The following is a 23,916-nucleotide window of genomic DNA, read 5'->3' as shown; positions in this document are numbered from 1 at the left end:
TTTCTCCTTTCTCTGCCTAATAAATATAACATTTGTTAATATTATTATTATTATTATTATTATTATCAAGTAAAGGACTAGTTTCCGATACATTGGATCTGGTGCTCTTCTGCGTTGCCACATGCGACATCTTTCTTTCCAATTATTAATTTGGTTCATAATATATATATATATATATATATATATATATATATATATATATATATTGGATAAGAAGAACTTCCTCGCCAACCCAATTATTAAAAATGGGGATTTAATTTGCGTGATTGGTCCGAACAAGATATAACATCAGACTCTCAACCGACAGTACAAAACGAAAAATGGAAAAAGAGAAAGAAAGGAGAAAAAACAACAACACACCTCAAACTATGATAATTTTATCAAATACTTGGATGCTTGTAATAAAGTAAACATGTAAAAAATAATTAATATGGCAAACCTTTACCACTGAAATTTTATTTAACTTTAAATATTTATATGTTATTACAGTTTTTCTTAATATCTATCAGTAAATCTATTGAATTTATCTACTTGAAATATTTAAAGTGTAACGAAAATTTTACATGCGTTAAAAATTTGATAAACTTAAAATTTATAAATCAAAGATGATTTCCGCTTGGTAAATAGATTTTGTCCTCTGTTAAGTTTGATCTAAATTTAATTCTAATACTAAAGGAAGATTAATATTCTAAACATCAAAATTTATGGTAAAGTTAAATTGTCACTAATTCTTAGGAGATGCATTGTGTGAAGGATATGCAAGTAGCAATAAGATAAAATCTATTCTAAAAGATTGAAATTTATTAATAAATGATCAAACTCTCTCAATTAAATATCTGTCTTCATTGAAAATAATGTCTCATTTAGTATTTGACGAGATTTAATAAAATTGTTGGAATAAAAATATAGGCGCGATCCAACTCAAAAGTGTTGGAGTCTCGTCTTTGGGTACAGGCAAATTACACATGTTGATGAAACAAAAAAAAACTAAAAATTATAGCGCCCAAGTATATATGATTGGGCCAAAAGTTGATGAAACAAAGCTAAGGATGAGAAGCTAATAACTTTATAAGTTATTACTTTGATATACCTAATTATTGCTTAATATATGTTTGAAAATAGAGCATTTAGTTTAAAATTTGACATTAAAAAAGTTAGTGAAGGGAGAGGCCCATTAAGCAATAATGGAGGTTGTCTTGATCTCATAGATCCTACCTTGTATCTTTTTATACTTCACTCAGTCCTAACCAGGTACAAAAATTATGTACATCATAATATCACCTTCCACCATTGCTTCAACCTGCAAATGGTGTGCATAAATAAATGTGCAAGCAAAGCATGATTTAGACCACTCACTCTTTCACTTCAACTAGTTGTGGGCCTTCTCTTCTCTTCTCTTGTGGCAACCAGATTCCTCACACTCACTCACATTTTACTCACTAACCTTCCAACCCATCACTTCCATTACAAAAACTTAAACCAATTCATCATTATTTAAACACACAACTTGTAGGAATTGAAACATCCATCCATCCATCCACAGCAAAAGGGATTTTGAAGTGGTCCAGTAGGTGGGGCAGGCCTAGTGGCTTAGGTAAGAAGGTTGAATCTATATGAACGGGGTTTTCTATTTTTGGAACGGACTAACAGGAGTATAAGAATGTTGAGCTTCTAATCATGAAGCTACTGTGCTTTGTAGCTTAACTTTTGTGGTAAATTAAGAAAGGTGTGATTATGCGTATTTTGGGTAAAAAAAGTGGCACATGGATGAAGTAAATATAGGTGATTAGTGTTAAGCAGTAGGGTATGAGTGAGACAGGCCCACGTGGCAGTCATGTCAATAGGGTCCAACGCCCACAGCTCTCTCTTTCTCAACTTCTAATCTAATCCACTCCTTGTCTCTCTTCAATTAATTCACACTCACCCTTTTTTCATTTATTTTTTTATTTTTTTATCTTTTCCACCACTTTATTTATATATACCCCATCCCTTCTCCACTCCAATCCTAACCATAACAACATTTGGCTTCTCCTAATTCTCCTTCACTTCGCAAGAACTTCCTGTGGGGCCCTACTTACCTTTTCTATAAAGTATTGCCTTTTCCCCACGCGCCCTCTGCAAAATCCTCTCTTTCAATTCAACAACAACCTACAACTCTTACTTATTTTCTAATTCTAATTAACGTAAAGAAAAAATGTTGCACTGTGCGAACGCGTCGGGGAATCTGGCTGGGGACATGACAGTGTTGGAAAGACAGAGGGCGAGGATGAAGTGGCAAGAAGAGCAAGGGTACTTTTCTGGGTTCAACGCTGTTTTCTCTTCTTCTTCTTCTTCTTCTCTTCATGTTCAAGATTCCTTGATGTTGGCTGCTGATTCCGGTTGTGCGCTTGGTGAAGTGGTGGCTCAGGCTCAGGCTCAGGCTCAGACTCGCTCCATGAATAAGCCGTCTCTTGCCGGGTTTGATTCAAGTTCTTCAATTTCAAGGACTTTTAGTTGTCCGCCTGCTCTGGTGGAGCCCGAGCCCAGGCCCAGGCCCACTGACTCCTCATTTGGGAAAGAGTGTTTGAAGAAAAGGAAACCTGACAAGCTTCACAATGCTAAGGTGTGTGAACGGAGAAGAGAGAAGAGAGAAAAGAAGATGTTGTGCATTCTATGAGTGTTGTTGTGTTATAATTGGCTAAACTGACCGTTAGAGTTTTTGTTTAGTTTGTTACAGAAAATGATACCAAAGACAAGAGGATCAAAGTGGGCGCTGACGATGAACAATCCAAAATCACAGGGAGCCCCAAGAGTAACACGAAAACTAATAGCAACAAAAGAGAGGCTTGGGCAGATACTTCAAATTCAAAGCAAAATTCCAAACCCTCCGAGGTTCAAAATCAAAAGCCTGATTACATTCACGTACGAGCACGTCGTGGCCAAGCCACCGATAGCCATAGCTTAGCTGAAAGAGTGAGTGCTAATGAACATTTTATCTTCTGCGTTAAGGTTCACAGTGTTTCTCTTTGTCTAGATTTTGGCTCTTGGATTTTAAAGTAAGCATTCAATTTCAACTTTTTACGCAGGTCAGAAGGGAAAAAATTAGTGAGAGAATGAAGTATTTGCAAGATTTAGTACCTGGTTGCAACAAAATCACGGGAAAAGCTGGAATGCTTGATGAAATCATCAACTATGTTCAATCTCTTCAACGACAGGTTGAGGTAAGTGTTAGCGGTGCATTTCCTCTTTTCCTTTGACATTGACGTGGACATTAAAAACTTATTGTGTATATTTATGTGATCATTATTGCAGTTTCTGTCAATGAAATTAGCTGCTGTGAACCCAAGGCTTGAATTCAGCGTTGACGATCTATTTGAAAAAGAGGTCAGGAATATTATGCGGTTACAGTTATTCCTACGTCTTAATTGTATTTTCTGATTCTGAAATATTTGATTTGATCCTATAGGTGTTTCCTACTTCTGCTGCCAATTTTCCAAACATTGGAATGTCATCAGATTTGACTAACTCTGCCTATCTTCAATTTAATTCACCACAACAAATGGTTTCGTATGGAGGATTAGACACGGGGATTAACCCTCCCTGTATGGGTCTAAAAAGGAGTATAAGTGCTCATGTATCAATGCCTGAAACATATCATCACTCCTCCTGTTTCACAGTAGGTTTCCCCTCTCTTTATCTATTCCTTCTCGTTATATTGCTCAATTTTCTCAATTTGATCTCATTTACTTATGCTGCAGCAAATGCTGCCCTCCTCAGCATGGGAAGGTGATTTCCAAAACCTTTGCAATTTGGATTTTGATCAAGTGCGAGCCACATCTTTCCCTTCTCATCTGTCCTCAGGTAACTAAAAATTTGTGCCGTGTGGATCAATTTTTCCTTAGCCTGCTATCTTAAAAGCAGAAAGTAGAAAGCTAAACAGAGTGGATTTTAATGCATGATAGAGACGTGAAGCCCCACTGATGTTGATAACAGCATATAAATGCTCATACCTTTTTCATTAATCAGAATAAATATTTTTTTTAAATGATCTGTTTAATCATTCAATTATTCAACTGGTTTTCTTTTACGTGCTTCTTCGTTTCTGAGTCCATTGTTTACTCGCTGAGAAGGATAAGACATTAATTAATCACACGAGAAAAGGAAAAGAAACCAGGTTGTTTAGAGAGTTAATTGTATATTAAGTGAAATAAAATGAATAATATTGAAGATGAAGAAGCTTCCCTTTTGGCAATTAAGTTCCTATTGGGCAAGTTGGATGAATAGGGCAGGACCATGATCAATCGTTTTCTTGAAGACATCTTAGCCTAGGGGATCGCAAATTGGACCTGTCTCTCCTTGTCATTTCACAATCTTTCTTTTTAAGACCATTTGAAATATTTACAGACTTTGGAAGTAGTTATACTAGAGTATTCAATATAAATTCTGAAAAAGTTGTTTGTTTGACATCTCTGCAGGACTTGTTGAAGCTGGCAATCATCTAAAGATGGAGATGTAGACTAGAGCTTCTATTTCCTTCTGCAACTTAGCAAGATTCTTTTTGTTTTCTTTTCAAGTACATAGCATATATCAATTGTTTGTAACTACTCCATAATATAAATAAAATTTATTAGTACCTGTTAACTTCAGTCACCGTCTCCACGTTCAAATCATGATATAGCCAATGAAGAAAAGAAAAGAAAAAAGAAAAAAAAAAAGGAGAGGTTGATAACGATCAGCAGCAAGCTATAATCTGGGACCAAAAATGTAATCAGTTTGCACAAGGGATTTAATCTGGATTTCTCATTGGTCGCCCTCCCTGCATTGAGAAATTTCGGTAAAGCGAAAAAATCAGCATGAACTTGAAAAGTTTCTTATATTGAAATGCATAAGCAAATACTTAAATGTATATATCAAGTGTGCAGCCATTAACATCAGCTCCAGATTTGGTGGGTGTTTAATCAAGTTAAAAAATTGGTTTAATAAAGTTATATTAATTAATATGCCTTTATTCACGTGTTTAATGGGTTTTAAGTTTATGGATTTATAATATATTTTGAATTGAAAACAACTTTTAAATGACTTGTGTTTTGGGTTCATGTATGAATTACAAACGCACATATCTAACTATTTCCTTTTGTTAGGTCCACATCCACGGGTAACAACATGTCACCACATACACTGTGAAACCTAAAAATTACACTACTTCACTTCAAATTCAATTTTATAAAGCTCCCTCAAACACACATTCTACAAACAACCAACCATTGGTGCTATTAAATCTACATGAACAGAGTTTAGCAGCAAATCATGTTAAAAAGGAAATGAACTGAAAATATATTTTGTGTGTGTATCTTTATTTATTCCCCTTCAAATCCAGATGCATATGCATGGTTGAATTAAGAGTTACATTTGGTTAGGTGAAGAAGAATGAAAACACAAAAGATGGAAGAGAGAGAGAGGTAGATAGTGGACCTTGAGAAAGCAGTTGATTGGGACAGTGATAGGAAGGCCACAGAATGATGAATAGAAAGGTCTAAATATGGGGTGGAGAAGAGGGAGATGGGCAGACATTTGCATCTCTTGAATTTATTGCAATGCTCTTTTGTCTCTCAAAGTACTCAACAATTGTCATTCACTTCAATCAGAAACCCCGTTTCTACTCACGTGTCCATGGTTAAAAGCATGCATGGTCACCCCAGTTTTCTAATGTTTACAATAGCATTGACAAAGGACACTCGCGCCAAAAGGAGAACATATCTTACCATTTCTTCATTTTAGTTCCTCCATTGCTTAGACTAGGGACATGTGTACTCATGGGAACCAAAACCCAAATCTCAATCAATTTCCCATGTTGCTCCTACTCCTACACCTACTTCAATCATTTCTCTGTTTGCTTCTCTTTTAACTTGATTCAAATCAAAGTATCCCCAATCACATCATAATTACGTAATTAGTAAGTTTGTTCATAGACCAATCCAAATAATTAACAGACATAAGTTTTGGGATGTCTTATCTTAATTTGCATGAAAGGAACTTTTCAATGTTTGGTTGCATTGGGGAGTGGTTTTTTTTTTCTTTCTTGTTTATCTTGGAGGGACTGGTGCCTAAGGTATAGTTCACTTTCAAGGGATGTATAAAACGGTGACAATGGTGGAGCTGTCACATTCATACCAAAGATTTTGTTGATTCTTTGTTCCTGCGGATAGGGAGAGATGATATAGGAATTTGCTTTCAGTGGCCCCTCTTCTCTGTTTCTCTTCTTATGTCTCACTCTCTTCCCTTTCACTCACATGGGGGCTCCTCCACCACTTCCAATCTTATTAAGGCTATGGAAAACCCACAAAGATTCCCTCTCCCTTCCTTTTTCTCCCATTTAGTTCTATTTCTTAACCACATCCCCATCTTGGATCACCTTTTAAGGACTGCAACCATTCCACCTATGTAACATTCATCAAACTCATTTTTTTAATAACATCTAATTTTTACAACAGTATAATCATCACTCATTATAATTCAATACTTTTTCACTAAATTTTGATAATATGTGGTGGTCTTGTAACAAATTCTTATTAAATAGATTTAAATAAATTTAATATTAAATTAGAAAGTAAATTTTAAAATTAATTTAACTTTATACCCCTATGTAATAAAATGGATTTTGTGTAGTGAGAATTAATCCTCAAGTAGTTTTATTTTGTCAGGATTCAGTTTGTTAAGCGTACAGTGAGATATTATAATTTTTTAGGTCAATTCTTAATAACAATTTTTATTTTATTTTTTATTTACTTTATATATGATTGCGAGGTGAGCAGGTGCAAGCATTTAATTATTTAATGTTGGTACGGCTGCTACTGAGCATATAACGTGATGTATAGTTTTCATTTTTAAACCTCGCTTAATTTTATTAAAATCTTATTTTCATTTATATTAATTTTTTTAAAACTAACATTTTTTTTTAATTTATTCAAACGATACTGTGTGATGAAATTCGTAACAAATTCAACAAGATTCAACCATTTATCTTTTTAAAAAAGAGAAAGCATTAGCGGCTAATATGTCACTACAAAAAAAATAATATAGTGGAAAATTTATGCTAAGTCCCAAATATTTATACGTTTTATTTAATGAGTCGAATTAAGAAAGATTAAAAGAAAAAATAATTTAACCGTTTTCCTTAACGTCCTAGAGGTACTAAAATAGATAAAATAAAAAACTAAAAACGAGGCAATAATTCACTTCAAGATAATAAATTAGAATATTCATTTTATTTCTGTACAAACCTTTCTACACCAAACTTCCAATTTATTTATTTGTTTAAAATCACACGTTCTTTTGCTTTTGAATTTTTAAACATCTGGAGTGTGTTTGACTTATAAAAGAAAGTAAAATAATAGAAAAAAAGTGGAAAGTGATAATTGCTTTATATGCTTACCTTTTCCGGTACATGTAGTTGTAATAATCTTATCTTTCCTCAATTTAGAACCATGTTTGGTCCGATATTAAATAAAATTGTAATTAGTTAGGAATTAGGTTTAATTATTTAGATATTAGGGTTTATTTTAACGTCATTAGTTTTTATTTATAAAAATTGAAAAATTAAAGTAGTAATTTTGAAGTCATGACAAAAAATAAATCAAATGAGGAAGCACTTTTCTATGACCTTCTTTTAATGTTAACTTTGCTAAGTCAAGATCAATATTGCTTGGCAAATATGAGAAAGAGCAAAGATGTTTGCAACTCTAAGACTTTTATAATTTCAAATATTTTCCTATTAACTTTTTCTTTTTGAAGTTTTCTTAAATAAATTTACGTACCTCTATCATAATTAAACATATTATGAATAGTTTTGAATTAATAGTTTTAAATTTTTCCTATATATGAAACATCTGTCCTATATGATAATTGTTGGTTGGTTAAAAAAAATAACTAGTAAATTTAGTTTTTGTAAGGGACAAAACAAAACTACAAATACAATGATCCTCAACTTGTCTTTGCAATTGTTTCCACGACAAATTTAGACCAGGATCCGATGATTGACGTGAAATCACCAAAATATTTTTTATAAGTTTTTGAAATCTATTTTTTAGATACGTTTTTGGATTTTTTTTTTGAATTTTTTTAATGAGAATTTGATTTTTCAGTTTCATTTTCGAAACACAAAATTATTCTAAATTTAACTTTTTCAAAATGAGAAACAATTTTAAAATTTTAAAAAGTTGATTGAGTACTTAGAAATTGGTTATGAGAAAGGCTTCATTATGGAAGTAATGTGAACCCAATTTATTTGGGCTTTCAACTAGCTAAGATTGATAAGAAAAAGCAATTGCTAAATATACCTCCAAGAGTATTCTCATTTCTTTTTAAATCTCCAACACAAACCATCGCTCAGCCGCCGTTTTTTATCCTTCGGTTTTATCGAACGGCTGCGGAAAAGTGCAGCACTACTATAACTAAGGAAGGACCTTCAACATATAGAATAACCCTATACGAGTACCTTTCAATTCAAAGGACACCAACAATCATTTAAAAGGAAAATGACACTTTCACACCCATCAAATAATATAACAATATATATTAAAATTTGTTAAAAACAAAATAAATACAATTAAAATATTATTATTTTGTTTGAGTTGGTGAGTGTCAAAAATATCACTATTCAATAAATAATTAATAAAATAATTTGAAAATCCAACCTAGCAATTTAGGATTGTTAGTTAAGATATTTTCATTGCACTACAAAATTTATTGTTATGTAAAATAGTTTATAAACCATTTTTTAAATTCACATTTAATTAGTTTCCAAAATTTAAACATTCAATTTTAAAATTTAAATTAGTTGGTAATTAGGTAGAGCATTTTTTTAAATTTAATTTTCTAAAATATATCTTTATTTTTTTTTCAATTTTTATGGATAATTGCTGTTTTTTAATTTAAATTTTTGAATTTTTGAGATTTAAAAAAATAATTAGTTAGTAATTAAAATTTTAACAACTAATTAAATATCAATTTATAAATTAGTTTATAAATTTATAAATTACTTTAAATACCAATATTTTTTTTAAGTATCTAAAATAGTCTTTAATTTAGCTATATCAATCTAAAAACTAATTTATAAATTAGTTTACATACCATTAAATTTGTAGTCTCGTACAATAATATTTAATTTAGTCTGTAGTGTTTTGAATATATTACTAACATTTTTTAGAAGAAATTTTAACTACATTTATCCCACATTCATACATTTATATATACATACATATATATATATATATATATATTGCACTACACACTTAAGCTTTTAATGAAGTGCCCACAAAAGCATTTCTATACCAATTATTCCTGACTTTAAACTTAGTTACCAAGAATAATAATCATTACAGTAAATTATTCAAAATCTATGTAAGCTAAAAATATAAAGATTGAAAGATAGTTTATAATTACGTTATTATATTTTTTATAATTTTGCGGTTAAAAATTCTTACAGAATAATATAATATAAATATTTTATCTAAGTTTTTTTGAGATATGATTGATTTCATAGTATTCTTCCTCAAGTTTGAGAATCAATATAAAACATTCTCAACTTGCATTTCATCAAGAATAAATTGACATTCTTTCTCTCTGTCAATTTCTCTCCTGAAATATGAAGTTAGTTGTAATATCTAAGGGTGCTCTCTATTGTTAAAACATAACAATGTTTGTTTTTGGATGCAATATTGGTAAATCTCTCAACAATGATTATAATCAAGACAACTCACAACAAGTAGAGTCATGTTTTTATATTCAGTTTTTGTTAGGGATAGAGAAAGAATCTTTTAACTCTTTATTTGCCAATAGATAAGGAAGATCATAAGAAAACACAATAATCCTTAGTTAATTTTTGAAATACTAGGAAATCTTCTGAGTTTAAATTGTAGAAAGTTTGCAATGATAAATCATTTTATGAAGGAAAAATAGACCTTGATCTAAATTATTCTTTAACTACCACATAATAAATAGATTGTAGCTTCGATTTGAGACTTACATGGAACAAACAAGAATATGCTTAGTATGTGCACTACCTAAATGATATCCAAATTAGTAATTATAAAATAAAGTAAGCGACCCACAAACCGTATGTATATTGACAAATCCTTTAATAACTCACCTTCATCTATAAGTGTTATATACACTACAAGAAAATGATGAAATAGAAACCAATTTTTAGAAACCAAAATAATTAGTTGTAATAGTAACTAAATTAGAGACCATTTTAGAAACTAAAACAAAAATTGGTTTTTAAATTAGTTTCTATTATTGTTAAATAGTTTCTAAATTAGTATCTAATTAGCAACCAATGTTTTATCTACCAATTATTTAGTTTCTAAATTTAGTCTCTAAATCCTTGGTTGCTAATTAGAGACCAATTTAGAAACTATTTAACAATAATAGAAACTAATTTAGAAACCAATTTTTGTTTTAGTTTCCAAAATGGTCTCTAATTTAGTTACTATTGCAACTAATTATTTTGGTATCTAAAAGTTGGTTTCTATTTCACCATTTTCTTGTAGTGATATTATTATTTGGAAGGCTTAACTTCCAAATATCCATTTGACAATTTTCAATGTATTTTTCCTTTTTGATATGAAAATACCTTTCTTAGAAGGACAAATGTCAAATACCTATAAAACTTTAAATCACCAAAATATTTTATCCAAAAATGATTGTACAAAAATTGTTAAGATTAGATATTGCAATAGATATCATTATCGATTATGAGAATATCATCAATATAGTCAACAAAGTTGCAAATGACTTTCCTTTTATAGATGTAAATAGTGAATAATCTACTTTTGATTAAATAAATCTAGCAACTTGAATAGTAGAGAATATGTCTAACTATTGACAAGATGTTAGTTTTAATCTATATAAGGACTTTGAGGTGTTGCATATTATTTTCTCTTGTCCTTATAATTAGGAGGGATGAGACATAGTTTTTTTGAAAAAATCACCATGAAGAAAAAGCGTTAGGGACATCAAAGGTCAATGTTGAGAAACTACAAAAGCTAATAACCATTTTAGTAGCAGGTGAAAAGATTCATGATAATCAATATCTTCTAGTTATGTATATTCCTTTGCAAATAGGTGCTCATTATACACTTCAATAAAACCATCAGATTTTCACTTGATTTTGTACACCTAACTATACCCAATAACATGTTTTCTAGGAAGGAAGAGTTGTGAGAGAACAAGTATTATTTTGTTGAATTAAGCACTAACTACTAGACCAAAATATAATTAATAATCAGGTTGCAACTCTTTCTACTTAAAAGTGTAGTAGTCTAAGCTCTTAGTTGTGGATATTCTTTTGTAACTAGGTGCGCCTTATGCCCTTCAATAGAACTAACAAATTTTTACTTGATTTTGTAGACCTAACGACCCAATAACATGTTTTCTAGAAGCAAGAGCTCTCACAGACCAAATATTTTGTTGAATTAAGCACTTACCACTAGACTAAAAATTATAACTGATGATAATGATGCAACTCTTTCTAGTTTAGAGTGTAGCAACCCAAACTTCGTGATTTAATTGTGACTTGACTCACTTGGCTACATCTTGAAACAATTTTTTTCCACCTAATTGTCCTATTGGGAACAATTTATGTCATCTACACTATTATTGACCTAAGTAGCCAACTCATATCATTGTCCATTGCCAAAAAGTTTAAGGAGCTTGAGCACAACATGCATGTGTATTTATGGGAGGAAGATATATCAATGACATCACTATCAATTATTAGTTTACGTGGTGAGAAACATGAAGAAACATTAACATTGTTTGTCTTAGGAATAACTGCCCAAGATTACCAATTACCCTACATAATAGACAAAATGTGTTACCATTGTAACTCAATTAATTAATTCATTGTGGAATAAAACTATTGTCTCATTGGTTGGGTTGGGCTCACTTCCTATATGGAGGCCCAACCCAATATTAATCACCTTTAGGTTTTATTCTTGAACAAAGAGAGTAGTCAGCAGAGAGAGAAAAAGAAAAGGAGAAAAGAGTGAAGAGAGAAAGTTCCGTCCAACAACTTTCGGTCGTTGTTGACACTTCGTCCACCGTTGGATCGGGCTGAGTTTTTTTTTCAGTTGTGGTACTTCAATCCGACTGTTCGGATCTTTGAGAAGTTGATTGAGCAGTGAGAAATTTGTCTCACACTGCAACAACGTTTTTTGAGGATGGAAAATTTTCCAATCATCGTTGCTGCTTCGTCCAATGTTGGATCGGGCTGGGATTTCGTTAGCAGGTTCATAACTCATGGTGCTTCAATTTGACCATATGGATTGTTGAAAAGTCACCGAAACAGTGACCTGTAAGCCGCGTACAGTAGCTGCGATTTTTTGTGAATTTTCTTTTTTCTTGTTCTCTATTTCATCTTGTTGTCTTGCTATTTGGTTGATTATTGAGCACAATTTGTGATATGATTTGAGACTCTCTTGTAACCTTAATTTTTATCATAGTGGAACTTGATTGACTGGTTTGTGTCCGTGGTTTTTACTTCTCACATTTAGAAGGTTTTCCACGTTAAAAATTTTGTGTCTTCCTTCAGTGTGTTTTTTGTTGCTGCCATTATTTGTTATTGCTCCTCACAGATTCTTGCAAGTTGTGGAAATTATTATTCGCTGGTTATTACTCTGGTTGAGTTATTATTTTACTGTGTTAAGTTTCCCATCAGAGTGGTATCAAAGCTCCTTGGTTGGAGCTATTTGATTGCTTGAATGATGGAGGCAAATACAAATAAGATGGTATGTTTGAACAACACTAACTATCATTTATAGAAGGGAAAAATGAAGGATCTGTTATTTGTAAAGAAATTCCATCTTCCCATGTTTGCTACTGAAAAGCCAAAAGGCAAGACTGATGAGGAATGGAAGTTTGAGCATCAACAAGTTTGTGGTTTTATTCGTCAGTATGTTGAAGAAAATGTTTCTAATCACATTGCTAATGAGGAAGATGCAAAATCCTTGTGGAATAAGATTGACACTTTGTATGCTTCTAGGACAGGAAACAATAAATTATATTTTTTGAATTCCTTGATGAATTTGAGGTACAAGGAGGAGACTTTTATTTCAGATCACTTAAATGATTTTCAAAGGCTCCGAGATCAATTGTCAGAAATGGGCATCAAGTTTGATGATGTTAGGATTATGGCTACTGAATACTCTACCAGATTCTTGGAAAACATTTCGGGTTTCAATTACAAACTCATCCCCTGATGGTGTTGTCTCCTTGGAAAATGTCAAGAGTAGTGTTCTTAATGAGAAAATGAGAAGGAAGTTCCATGGTACTTCATCTCATTCCGAGGTACTTGTCACTGATAATAGGGGGAGAAGTCAAAAGGAGTAGACAGAACAACAGAAGTAAGTCCAAGTCTAGATACAAAAATGTGGAGTGTCATTATTGTCACAAAACAAGGCATATTCAGAGAAATTGTTTTCTAGGGAAAATGGAGAATAAGGATAAGAAAGGGAAGCCGGAGGAGAAACATCATGACAATGATGATTGTGTTACTACTACTACCTATGATGATGATCTTATTATTCCCAGTGACCATGATTCATTTAATCTTGTATCAGATGAGAGCATGTGGATAATTGATAGTGGTGCTACACTGCATGTTACACCAAGGAAGGAGTTCTTCACATCTTACACTTTTGGTGATCTTGGAGTGTTGAAGATGGGTAGCTATGGTGTGTCTAAGGTAGTTGGTATTGGCGATATGCTTGCAGACCAATATAGGAATGCAGTTGTTGATTAAAGGAGTCAAACATGCTCCAGATATCCGCTTTAATTTGATCTCTGTGCAGATGCTTAATGATAGTGGTTACGAAAATCACTTTGGTTCAGGAAAGTAAAAACTCTCCAAAGGTAATCTAATTGTGGCCAAAGGGGGGAGAATTATTAAATTGTATTGGACAAAAGCATTGGTTGCTAAAGACAGTGTGAACACCATGGATATGAATACTTCTTTGTGGCGTCGAAGGCTTAATCATATCAGTGAAAAAGGGCTGAATTGTTTAGCTAAAAAGGATGTGCTTCCAGATTGAAGAGTTTAGAGTTGGAGAACTGTTCTCATTATATGGCTGGTAAGCAGACCAGAGTATCCTTCAAGAAGCATCCTCCCTCAAAGAAGTCAGAGTTGCTTGGATTGGTGCATTTTGTGGCCCATTCAAGGTAAAGTCATTTAGTGGTGCACTTTATTTTGTTACCTTTATTGATGATTGTTCCAGGAAGCTTTGGGTTTATATTTTGAAGACAAAGGACCAAGTTTTAGAAAAGTTCAAAGAATTTCATGTTTTGGTTGAAAGACAATTCGAGAAGAAGTTGAAATGCATTCGTACTGACAATAGTGGTCAGTATTGTGGACTGTTCAATGTTTATTGCAAGCAACACGATATCAAACATGAAAAGACTCCTCCTAAAACTCCTCACCTGAATAGTTTAGTAGAAAGGATGAACAGGGCATTGATCGAAAGAGTTAGGTATATGCTTTCTGAAGCAAAGTTGCCTAAGCATTTTTTGGGTGAGGCATTGTACATTGTGGTGCATATTATTAATTTGAGTCCTGTAGTTGCTTTGAATGGTGAGGTGTTAGAAAGATTTGGTTTGGGAAGAATGTCAGGTATGATTATTTGCGAGTCTTCGATTGTAAAGCATATGTGCATGTTCCAAAGGATGATTGATCCAAGTTGGATGCAAAGACAAGACAATGCATCTTTATTGGTTATGGTCAAGATGAATTTGACTACAAGTTCTTTGATTCTGTTGAGAAAAAGGCAGTTAGAAGTCGTGATGTGAAGTTCATGGAAGATCAAACCATTGAAGATATTTATAAGATAGAGAAGACAACATTTGAGATAGATAATAGATTGTCTAATGTTGAACTAGTTCGAATGCCATTACATGATCTGGATACTATTGAGAATAATGTTTAGAATGATGAGCAACATGATGATGTTGATGATCAACAACTTGGAGATGATTTTGATGTTACTGTTGCTGACGTTGAAGAGGAACATGGGATGTCACAAGATGAGGATCTTGGTGAGGCTCCTGAACCACCTCAAGTTCAAATTTGGAGGTCTAATAGGCAGAGGGAACCATCTACCGGGTATCCTTCTGATGACTATGTTACCTTGACAGATGAGGGAGAACCTGAGTGTTATCTTGAGGCCATGAAGAGTGAAGAAAAGAAAAAGTGGTTGGATGCAATGCAAGATGAAATAAAATCTTTGCATGATAATCACACTTTTGACTTGGTGAAATTGCCAAAAAGTCAAGAAGGCTCTGGAAAATGGGTGGATATACAGGGTAAAGCAAGAAAGCAATTCTACATCTCCAAGGTATAAAGCCATATTTGTGGTGAAAGGTTTTAGACAGAGAAAAGACATTGATTTCAATGAGATTTTTTCCCTTGTGGTGAAGATGTCATCCATTAGAATTGTGCTAAGTTGGGCTGCTACTCTTGATTTAGAGGTAGACCAAATGGATGTTTTGAGGAAGAGATTTACATGAAGCAACCTGATGGTTTTCTTGTTGAAGGCAAGAAAGATCATGTGTGTAGGTTGAGAAAAAAAGTCTATATGACTTGAAGCAGGCTATGCGTCAAAATGTACAAGAAGTTTGAGTTTGTTATGTGTGAGCAAGGCTACAAGAAGACTACTTCTGATTATTGTGTCTTTGTTAAAAAGTTTTCTAATAATGATTTCATTATCCTGTTGTTGTATGTTGACGACATGCTTATTGTTGGGAAAGATATTTCCATGATCAACAAGTTGAAGAAGCAATTGAATGAGTCATTTGCTATGAAAGACATGGCAGCTGCTAAGAAAATTCTTGGTATAAGAATCATGCGTGATAGGCAAGAGAAGAAGCTTTGGTTGTCATATGAGCACTATGTTAAAAGAGTGTTATAAAGGTTCCAGATAAAAAATGCCAAAGCGGTAAGCACTCCTCTCACTACTCATTTTAAATTGAGTGCAAAACAAAGTCCTTCTAATGAAACTGAAAAATTAGATACGCAACGAGTTCCTTATGCATCTGTTGTGGGTAGTTTGATATATGCAATGGTGTGTACAAGACCAAATATTGCACATGTTGTTGGTACAGTTAGTAGATTTTTGTCTAATCCAGGTAGAGAGCATTGGAATGCTGTGAGATGGATTTTAAGGTATCTTCGTGGTACTACTTGTTTGAAACTTTGTTTTGGAGGTAATATGCCTACCCTTATGGGCTATACTGATTGTGATATGGGTGGAGACATAGATTCTAGAAGGTCTGCCTCAGGCTACGTGATTAAATTTGCAGGGGGAGTTGTGGCATGGCAATCTAAATTGCAGAAGTGTGTTGCGTTGTCCACTACTGAGGCAAAGTTCATTGCATTACAGAAGCATGCAAGGAGTTTCCTTGGGTGAAGAAACTCCTGCAAGAGCTTAGTTTTATTCAAGACAAGTACTTGCTATTTTGTGATAGTCAAAGTGCAATTCATCTTGGTAAGAATTCAACTTTCCATTCTAGGTCCAAGCATATTGATGTGAGGTATCATTGGATATGTGATGCTTTGGAGACTAGGTTGCTGGAGTTGGCAAAAGTTCATACAAATGATAATTGTGTCGATATGATGACTAAGACACTACTGATAAGCAAGTTTGAAACTTGTTGTTAGATTGTCAGTTTGTCGATCATCTCCACATAGTTGTGAGGGGGAGATTTGTTGGGTTGGGCTCACTTCCTATGTGGAGGCCCAACCCAATATTAATCACCTTTAGGTTTTTTATTCTTGAACAGAGAGAGCAATCAGCGGAGAAAGAGAAAAAAGAAAAGGAGAAAAGAGTGAAGAGAGGAAGTTTCATCCAACAACTTCCGGCCACCGAAGCTTCATCCACGGTTGGATCGGGCTGAGTTTTTGTCAGCAGGTTTATAACTTGTGGTACTTCAATCTCACGGTTCGAATCTTTGAGAAGTTATTTGAGCAGCGAGAAATTCGTCTCACATTGCAATATTGTTTTTTTAGCACGGAAAATCTTCCGATCGTCGTTGTTGCTTCGTCCACCGTTGGATTGGGCTGAGATTTTGTCAGCAGATTCATAACTCGCAGTGCTTCAATTTGACTGTTAGGATTGTTGAAAAATCACAGGAACAGTGACCTATAGGTCGCGTACAGTAGCTGCGGTTTTGTGTGATTTTTTTGGTTTCTTGTCCTCTATTTCATCTCTGTCATCTTGCTATTTGATTGATTATTGAACACAATTTGTGTTGTGATTTGAGACTCTCTTGTAACCTTAATTTTAATCATCGTGAAGCTTGATTGTCTGACTTGTGACCGTGGTTTTTACTTCTCACATTAAGAAGGTTTTCCACATTAAAAATTTTGTGTCTTCCTTTAGTGTGTTTTTTGTTGCTGCCATTATTTGTTATTACTCCTCACAGATTTTTGCAATTTGGGAAAATTATTATACGTTGCTTATTGTTGTGGTTGAATTATTATTTTACTGTGTTGAATTTCTTATCAAAGGACTTGATCTGACATTATTAGTTGAAGATTGATTGATTCCATTGTGCTTATTAGAATAAGCGATCCTGAGTTATGTATGCTTTAAGTGTCTAAGCGGATAACCATATAGCTTTGAACATGTTTCTTTTGTGTGATGACCTTTATCACAATGAGAACAATGCAGTAATTTGCAGTTAGATGAATTAGCATGAGAAGAAGGAACATGTTCTTGTCAAACAGTAATGGTTACTATATCATTTTACTATATCATTTTCCTTAACAACCATGACTGAAGCTTATATTATTTTACGTGTTGTGCCCAAATGTCATTTTTCTTATTGAATGATGGAAGAATAAGTTTTTGTGACATCAAGTAGTGGATTCCTCGTGTTGAGCATGAATAACTTGCATCAACTTGCGCCTTTTATTATCTGTTCCACACGTGCAGATCTCATTGCTCTAGGACTCTACCTCATTCCGTAATTTCTTTAACCTTTAGGCAGCAATACTCATTTGATCTTAAGCCAAGCAAGAAATGTCTCTCAATCTAAACAAATTATGGTCCATGGCTATGACAAAAGCGATTTTGAATATCTTCTCAAACTTTGTGCGTAGTGTATAAATAATGACACTACCTACAATATCATGTATCAGAATTTTTATGCATTTTTATACTATTGATACTATATTTTCTGTAGCCATTCTGATGGAAACCGTCCAGCCACGCATAACCCCATAATAAGGAGGATGAAAACTTAGAGGTTGTTTATTGATTTAATTGCAAATATGGGTCTAATTGGGCTTTTGTTTATTTTTGTAGGCTCAATCAAGAGGACAACTCTAGGGTGAAAGAATGAACAAACATATCCAAGAAGCCCTTCAAGTCATCAAAACATAAACTAGAGTTTTGGTAAGAAGAACACAAGAAAACTGAGTTTTTGCTGACTAGTCAACATTATTTTTGGGTCAAGTTTTAGCTTAAATAAATTGTATAAAGTTGTTTAGAATTTCATGGGCCATGTATTGGGCCTAGTAGCGTAAAATAATTGGACCAAATATTTGGGTCAAGTAGTATAGGTTTTTAAGTTTGCATTTGGGACAATAGTAAAATATGACTAATTAGAGTTAAAAGTGACTAGTTAGGGTAACAATTGGGTTTCTTTGAGCCCAATGTAACCCTAAAACGTCTGGGGTATATTGGAGAACGAAAATACTTTGGCATGGAACACATGAACGTCCACATGGCAACATAGGAGTGGAGAGGATTTAGCATATAAGGTGTGAGCTAAACATGAAAAGCATGACTCCACATAGCATCTTCTCATTGGAGAATTTTATTTTGAATTTTCAAATTTTGGCTCCAAAATGTTCACCCTCTCTCCTATAAATTGAGGTGCTTGGTTCATGTATTTTCAAGATTAATCAATGAGTTAATTGCTGCCAAATTTTTGCCAATTACACTCTTGTCTCCTATCCTCCCAAGGATAGACGTTTGATCTTCAATTTTCCACTAGACTAAGTGATTAGGCCTCACCTATCACTCTCCATACCTATCATTCACCTTCTTCAAGGAATCCACAAGCTCTAAGTAAACTCCTTATCCGCTATAATCTATGAAGTCTCCACACCTCTTCACCAAGAAAATCCAATCGGAATGAAAGCACTCTTCCATCACATTCTAATTTACCTTATATTGGAGAATGGTGTCCACACGGTATGCATGTGAAATCTAAGCAGTTCAATTTATTTTATTTTATTTTTGACAGAATAAGCAGTTAAATTTTAAAACCAATAAACAACTAGCAATAAGTTCTTTATTTACATTCAAATTTATAGGTAGAGAGGTTTTCAAATATGGGAACATAAGCAACGAGTCAATGGCTACTTTCCAGAAAACAATATGTAGAATCACAAGAAAAATCACAGCATTCGATGCTTTTTTTTTTCTTGATCTGATGAATTAGAAACAATCTCCACACAGGCATTTGATGTTAAGATACAGGGTAAAACGAAAGGCGATATACCTAACACAGTCTTTTACAACTCAATTCCACTAGTAACTAGATTACTGACTCGTCTCCAACATCTGTTGATCAAAGAAACGAAAGTGCTTTAAAAACCAGCTAGCTGTAAGAAAATGTTGAAAAAAATAATGAGTAAGGCAGAGAAGGCACACCTTTTCCAGGAACAATCACAATAGGTGCTGCTTTACAGTGGTGCAAGCAGTACGCCCCAACACTTCCCTGTAGCACACTGAAGAAAATCACAAGATGCTTCAGTTCAATCATAAATGCATGATTCAGATGGATAGAGGGAGAGTCAAATCAAACCTTTGAATCAAGCCTCTGCCTCTGGTCCCCAAAATTACAGCTGCAGGTTTGATCCTCTCTGCTTCCTGGCAAACTACTTTTCCTGGATCCCCTTCCACAAGCCTGGCTACTGTTTTCACCTATATTTATATCTTATCAATTAAGATTAAGCACAGGAAGAAGATTTTCAATGTGTTAAAAACCTTGAATATGGCATACAATGATTCTTAACAACACTTGTGGCAAAACCTCCAACATAGTTTGTTTTGCAATTAACAACATCAAGAATTATTTTGTATAACTAACGCAAGATTCAAATTAAAGTCTTGAAAAGAAAAGGAGATGCAAACCATTGTTACTTGAAAAGCCTCAACAGCCAATTTCTCCATCAGCTCCTGGCTTGTGTCATAAACAATTTGGTTCTTCAAATCTGCAAAAAAATCCCAAAAAAAAAAAATAGTAAATATCCATTTGGAGATTAAAAGGGAAAAATATATGAAAAAAGTAAAGCCAGAAACCGGAAACGGCGTGAACGAGATGGATAGTATCAGCGAGTCTGCAAAAGTGAATGAGAGCCCAATCAAAAGCGTGTTTGCTGTCGGGGCCATGATCTATGGCTATGATTATGTCCCTTCCTCTTCTTCTTTCCCCTGTTTCCCTCTGCAGCTCCGGCTCCGCGGCCACTGGAATCATAGACGGAAGTTTCACTTCTCTGCAGTTGAATTCTTCATCTTCCATTACTGTCTCCATTCTCAACTACTTCCCTTCATTTTCTCTGCCTATACATTTTCTTTAATATCTTTTTCTTGTCGTTTTTTTATTAATCATCACCTTTATTCATTACTTTTTTATAAAAATTTATTACTGCTATAAATTCTTATCTTATATTTGTGTTTATAATGCGTTTTACTTTTGAAACAATGTGTGATTTTAGGTGATGTGGCCCACACATTATATTAAGGCTTTTTTTTACATAATTGATGTAATTTTGATTGTAGATTATATAAATAAACAAATTTTTAAAAAGTTATATAATTAGATAAGTAGTGTTTATAAAATTGATTTTAAAATGAAGAAGTTTTTTTTTTCATATACGAAGTAGTTGTATTTTTTCGATTTATTAAAGTCATATTAGCTAAGAATATCTAAAGGAGGAACAATTAAGTTTGAGTTTTATATCCTATTTTATTCTTTAGGTTTCCTTTAAATGTTTCTCAGCCATAAAAAAACTAAATAAGTGTAGAATAAAAAAAGAAAATCCAACCCGTTTATATATTAAAAAGCGATTTAGAATTGGATTTTTAAAGACCAAACTCAACTCAGTCCTAGCCAATTTTTTCATTCTAACAACTCAAGTTTATTTTATTCCTTTAAAACATTAATATTTTATTCCCTAAGTTTAATTAATATTTAATTAAACTAAATAAATTATATTATTTTTATTTTAAGAAAAACTGGATGTCACACTTGAAAATTTAGATCAATAATAAATTAAAACAAAATGGGAACAATAATATGTTAAAAAAAATGTAACTCATCGGCTAGTAATCTCAAAAGGATCAATTAGGTTTGAACTTTTGAACTCTTATCCATTACATAAAGGATATAATTTATTGAATCGATTTAAGATAAATTATTTATGAAGTTATTTTATTTACTGGTATAAGTAATATTCAAATAAACGTGTTTCGAAAACATTATAAGGTATACCAAATATGAATATTAAAAATTAATATAAATTGAGTAAATTAAAGAGAAGGGATATAGAACAGGGCATGATTTATTATGAATAGTGTATATTTACCTGTATAGGTAAAGAAGGCCTAGATAGTACCTGAATGTACAATTGTTGACGTTTGGTGATCCTTTAATTCCTTCATTTAAGTCTTCTTTCACAATGTTGATGCTCGGTTTAGGGTGACCTGAAAAAGGTATTCTGACGATCAAGTAAGTATTATAGGTAAACAGTGTATATTGGTAATTGGTAAAAATGTACCTTATACCTTCGCAGAGGGTTTATTTATACTGTTGGTCCTAGGTCCTTGTTATGATGGGTCAGATTTCAGTTATTTGCTGATGTGCATCATAATCCCTAATTAATAGGGAGGTATATTAGTATATAGGTATGTTGGAATATCTAAAGGATATTTGTGTCATCTTTCAGTTAATCAGTTTGTAGCTAATTTGTCGAAGATACTTTCCACATATTCCAGGATACGAATTATGACTCATTAAGTGCTATTGTAATTGTTGTTACTACCATTTATTGCATGTCATGTAGTGTCCTTTGACTCGAGCGGTCGATCACCTATGTCGAGACTGGCTCGTCCGGTACCAACCGATACACTTGCCCCCTAGGCTCTAAAAAATTAATTTATGAAGAGTCGTTAAATGATCGTTGGAGTTCCCGAGGCAAGATGTGACTGTTGTGTGCATTAAATGCTTGGTAGAGATGTGACGCTTGCTTTTTCGAAAAAAGTCGTCGTTTGGTGAATATTGTTCAATTGAAGAGATCTTACGGTTGAGATTTAGTGTCGTTTCATATGTCGAATGACATGAGCATATTGGATGAACGTTGATCTAACAGTGCTGAGTGGATCACACTATAATCTCTTTCCTCTTTGGTTTCTTATAAATAAAACCTGATTTGAACGAAGTAAAGTTTACTTCTTCATCACTGTGCTATAGAGTTTGCTTAATTTTCTCTGAGTGTCGAGTCTACAAGCTTTCTTTCGCTTTTCTTACACCAAGGTTAATAATGTCTTCTTTCACCGATCTTTCTGATAGTATTTTAAATATTGAGTCTTCTGAGTTTTCCCGCACTGCATCTGGTGGTGCGAGAGACATAATTGGCTTGGACCATAGGTCGACGCTAAGTCCGAATGTCTGAGCTACAAGTGGATTGATCCACGCGTCTTAGACATCCCTACTTGCTTCAGAGGTCCAAATGCTTTGGATAAGTTTTTATCTAAAGATAGTTACGACCACACCGACCGAGTATGTCACGGGCGGAAAAGCGCACCCCAAGACTTCTTTTTTGTGTATAACACGTTTTTTTTAATGATTTACATGTCACACTCCCCTTTGATGAATTTACTATGGGAGTCTTTCGGATCCTTAACGTGGCGCCGACCCAGTTGCATCCCAACTTGTAGGCGTCCCTTCAAGCGTTGGTTGTGTGATATCTTTAAGTTATTGCCTACTCCTCAGTCCTTTTTATTCTACTATAACTCTTGTCTGAGTACTCTTGTGAGTTGGTTGTCTTTGACGAGTCGCCTAGGGAGTATTCGATTTGCAGCCTTTACTTCCTCGTATAAAAATTTTAAAGAAAAATATTTCAAAATTTTGTGGAGCAGGACGACAAACCCTTTTATTTATGATGCGGAAGGGAGAACCAAATTTCCTTTTCACTGGTCCCAAAATCCAACAAGAATTGTCTCCTGGCTGAGGTCTTCGATGATTCCTCATGATAAAGAATTTTTGTGTGTTTTTGACCAGCACCCAAATAAGTTACCTACTCAGGAGTTGGTAGCGATGTACGAGTCGTCCAAGAGGTGGACAAATTTTATTGGTATGTAAATGTTTGATGTACCCGATAGTATTCATTATGTTGACGAAGTGTTTAATTTTTTTGTGTTTTGCAGTCATCATGTCACGAGTGGATCCAAACTCGGTAAATTATTTGAAACAATTGAGAAGGCAAACAACCACAAGAAAATCAAGTAGTTTTGAGTTAATTGGAACAGGAAACCCAAACCCTTCGGTCGACGTCGTGCCGCCGGCGACAACAGTGCCTCTGATGAACCCCAAGAAAAGACGTTGACTGACTAAATCTACACAACAAAGGACAGAGGCGGGGTCGTCTTCTCGCCAACCAAGTATGCTCGGTCAACAACTACAGTTGGCCCAAGGTTTCCAAATTGCTTTGACTCAAGAAGAAGAAAGCATTTTGGTGGTCATCTCGACACAAGGCATAGTGGCAGAGTTGGCTAAGCTTCATAGCCTTGCCATGGTTATCGGTCGGGCATTGGGGGTGTTGAACAAGATGCTTTGATGTCTCAAAATTCAAGAGGAAAGCTTGAAGACCTTGTT

The 23,916-nt window shown here is 33.7% G+C and overlaps 2 protein-coding genes across 3 annotated transcripts; one reads left to right on the top strand and one right to left on the bottom strand.

The window, feature by feature from the left end:
- The first annotated feature begins 1,496 nt into the window (after positions 1 to 1,496).
- Positions 1,497 to 4,625, top strand: LOC137821662 (transcription factor bHLH63-like). 2 transcript variants are annotated; one of them, XM_068626363.1, is made up of 7 exons: positions 1,497 to 2,602; positions 2,707 to 2,952; positions 3,066 to 3,200; positions 3,292 to 3,363; positions 3,446 to 3,655; positions 3,738 to 3,840; positions 4,455 to 4,625. In XM_068626363.1, the coding sequence occupies exons 1-7, from the start codon at positions 2,195 to 2,197 to the stop codon at positions 4,493 to 4,495; spliced, it is 1,215 nt and encodes a 404-aa protein (XP_068482464.1). In that variant the 5' UTR covers positions 1,497 to 2,194; the 3' UTR covers positions 4,496 to 4,625. The 2 variants fall into 2 exon arrangements, with proteins under 2 accessions (XP_068482464.1, XP_068482463.1); XM_068626362.1 differs by having other exon boundaries at positions 2,003 to 2,602; positions 3,757 to 3,840.
- Positions 4,626 to 19,309: 14,684 nt separating this feature from the next.
- LOC137821622 (universal stress protein PHOS32) lies at positions 19,310 to 20,690 on the bottom strand. Its single transcript, XM_068626304.1, has 5 exons — positions 20,343 to 20,690; positions 20,175 to 20,254; positions 19,846 to 19,964; positions 19,692 to 19,768; positions 19,310 to 19,601 (listed from the first exon to the last, which is right to left on the bottom strand). Exons 1-5 carry the CDS (start codon positions 20,572 to 20,574, stop codon positions 19,576 to 19,578), a joined length of 534 nt encoding a protein of 177 aa, XP_068482405.1. The 5' UTR covers positions 20,575 to 20,690; the 3' UTR covers positions 19,310 to 19,575.
- Positions 20,691 to 23,916: the final 3,226 nt, after the last annotated feature.

This window comes from Phaseolus vulgaris, chromosome 9 (genome assembly GCF_000499845.2).
Source record: "Phaseolus vulgaris cultivar G19833 chromosome 9, P. vulgaris v2.0, whole genome shotgun sequence".
Lineage (NCBI taxonomy): Eukaryota > Viridiplantae > Streptophyta > Magnoliopsida > Fabales > Fabaceae > Phaseolus > Phaseolus vulgaris.
Note: the sequence above shows the minus strand (reverse complement) of the source record. Positions and strands in the feature narration are given on the sequence as shown.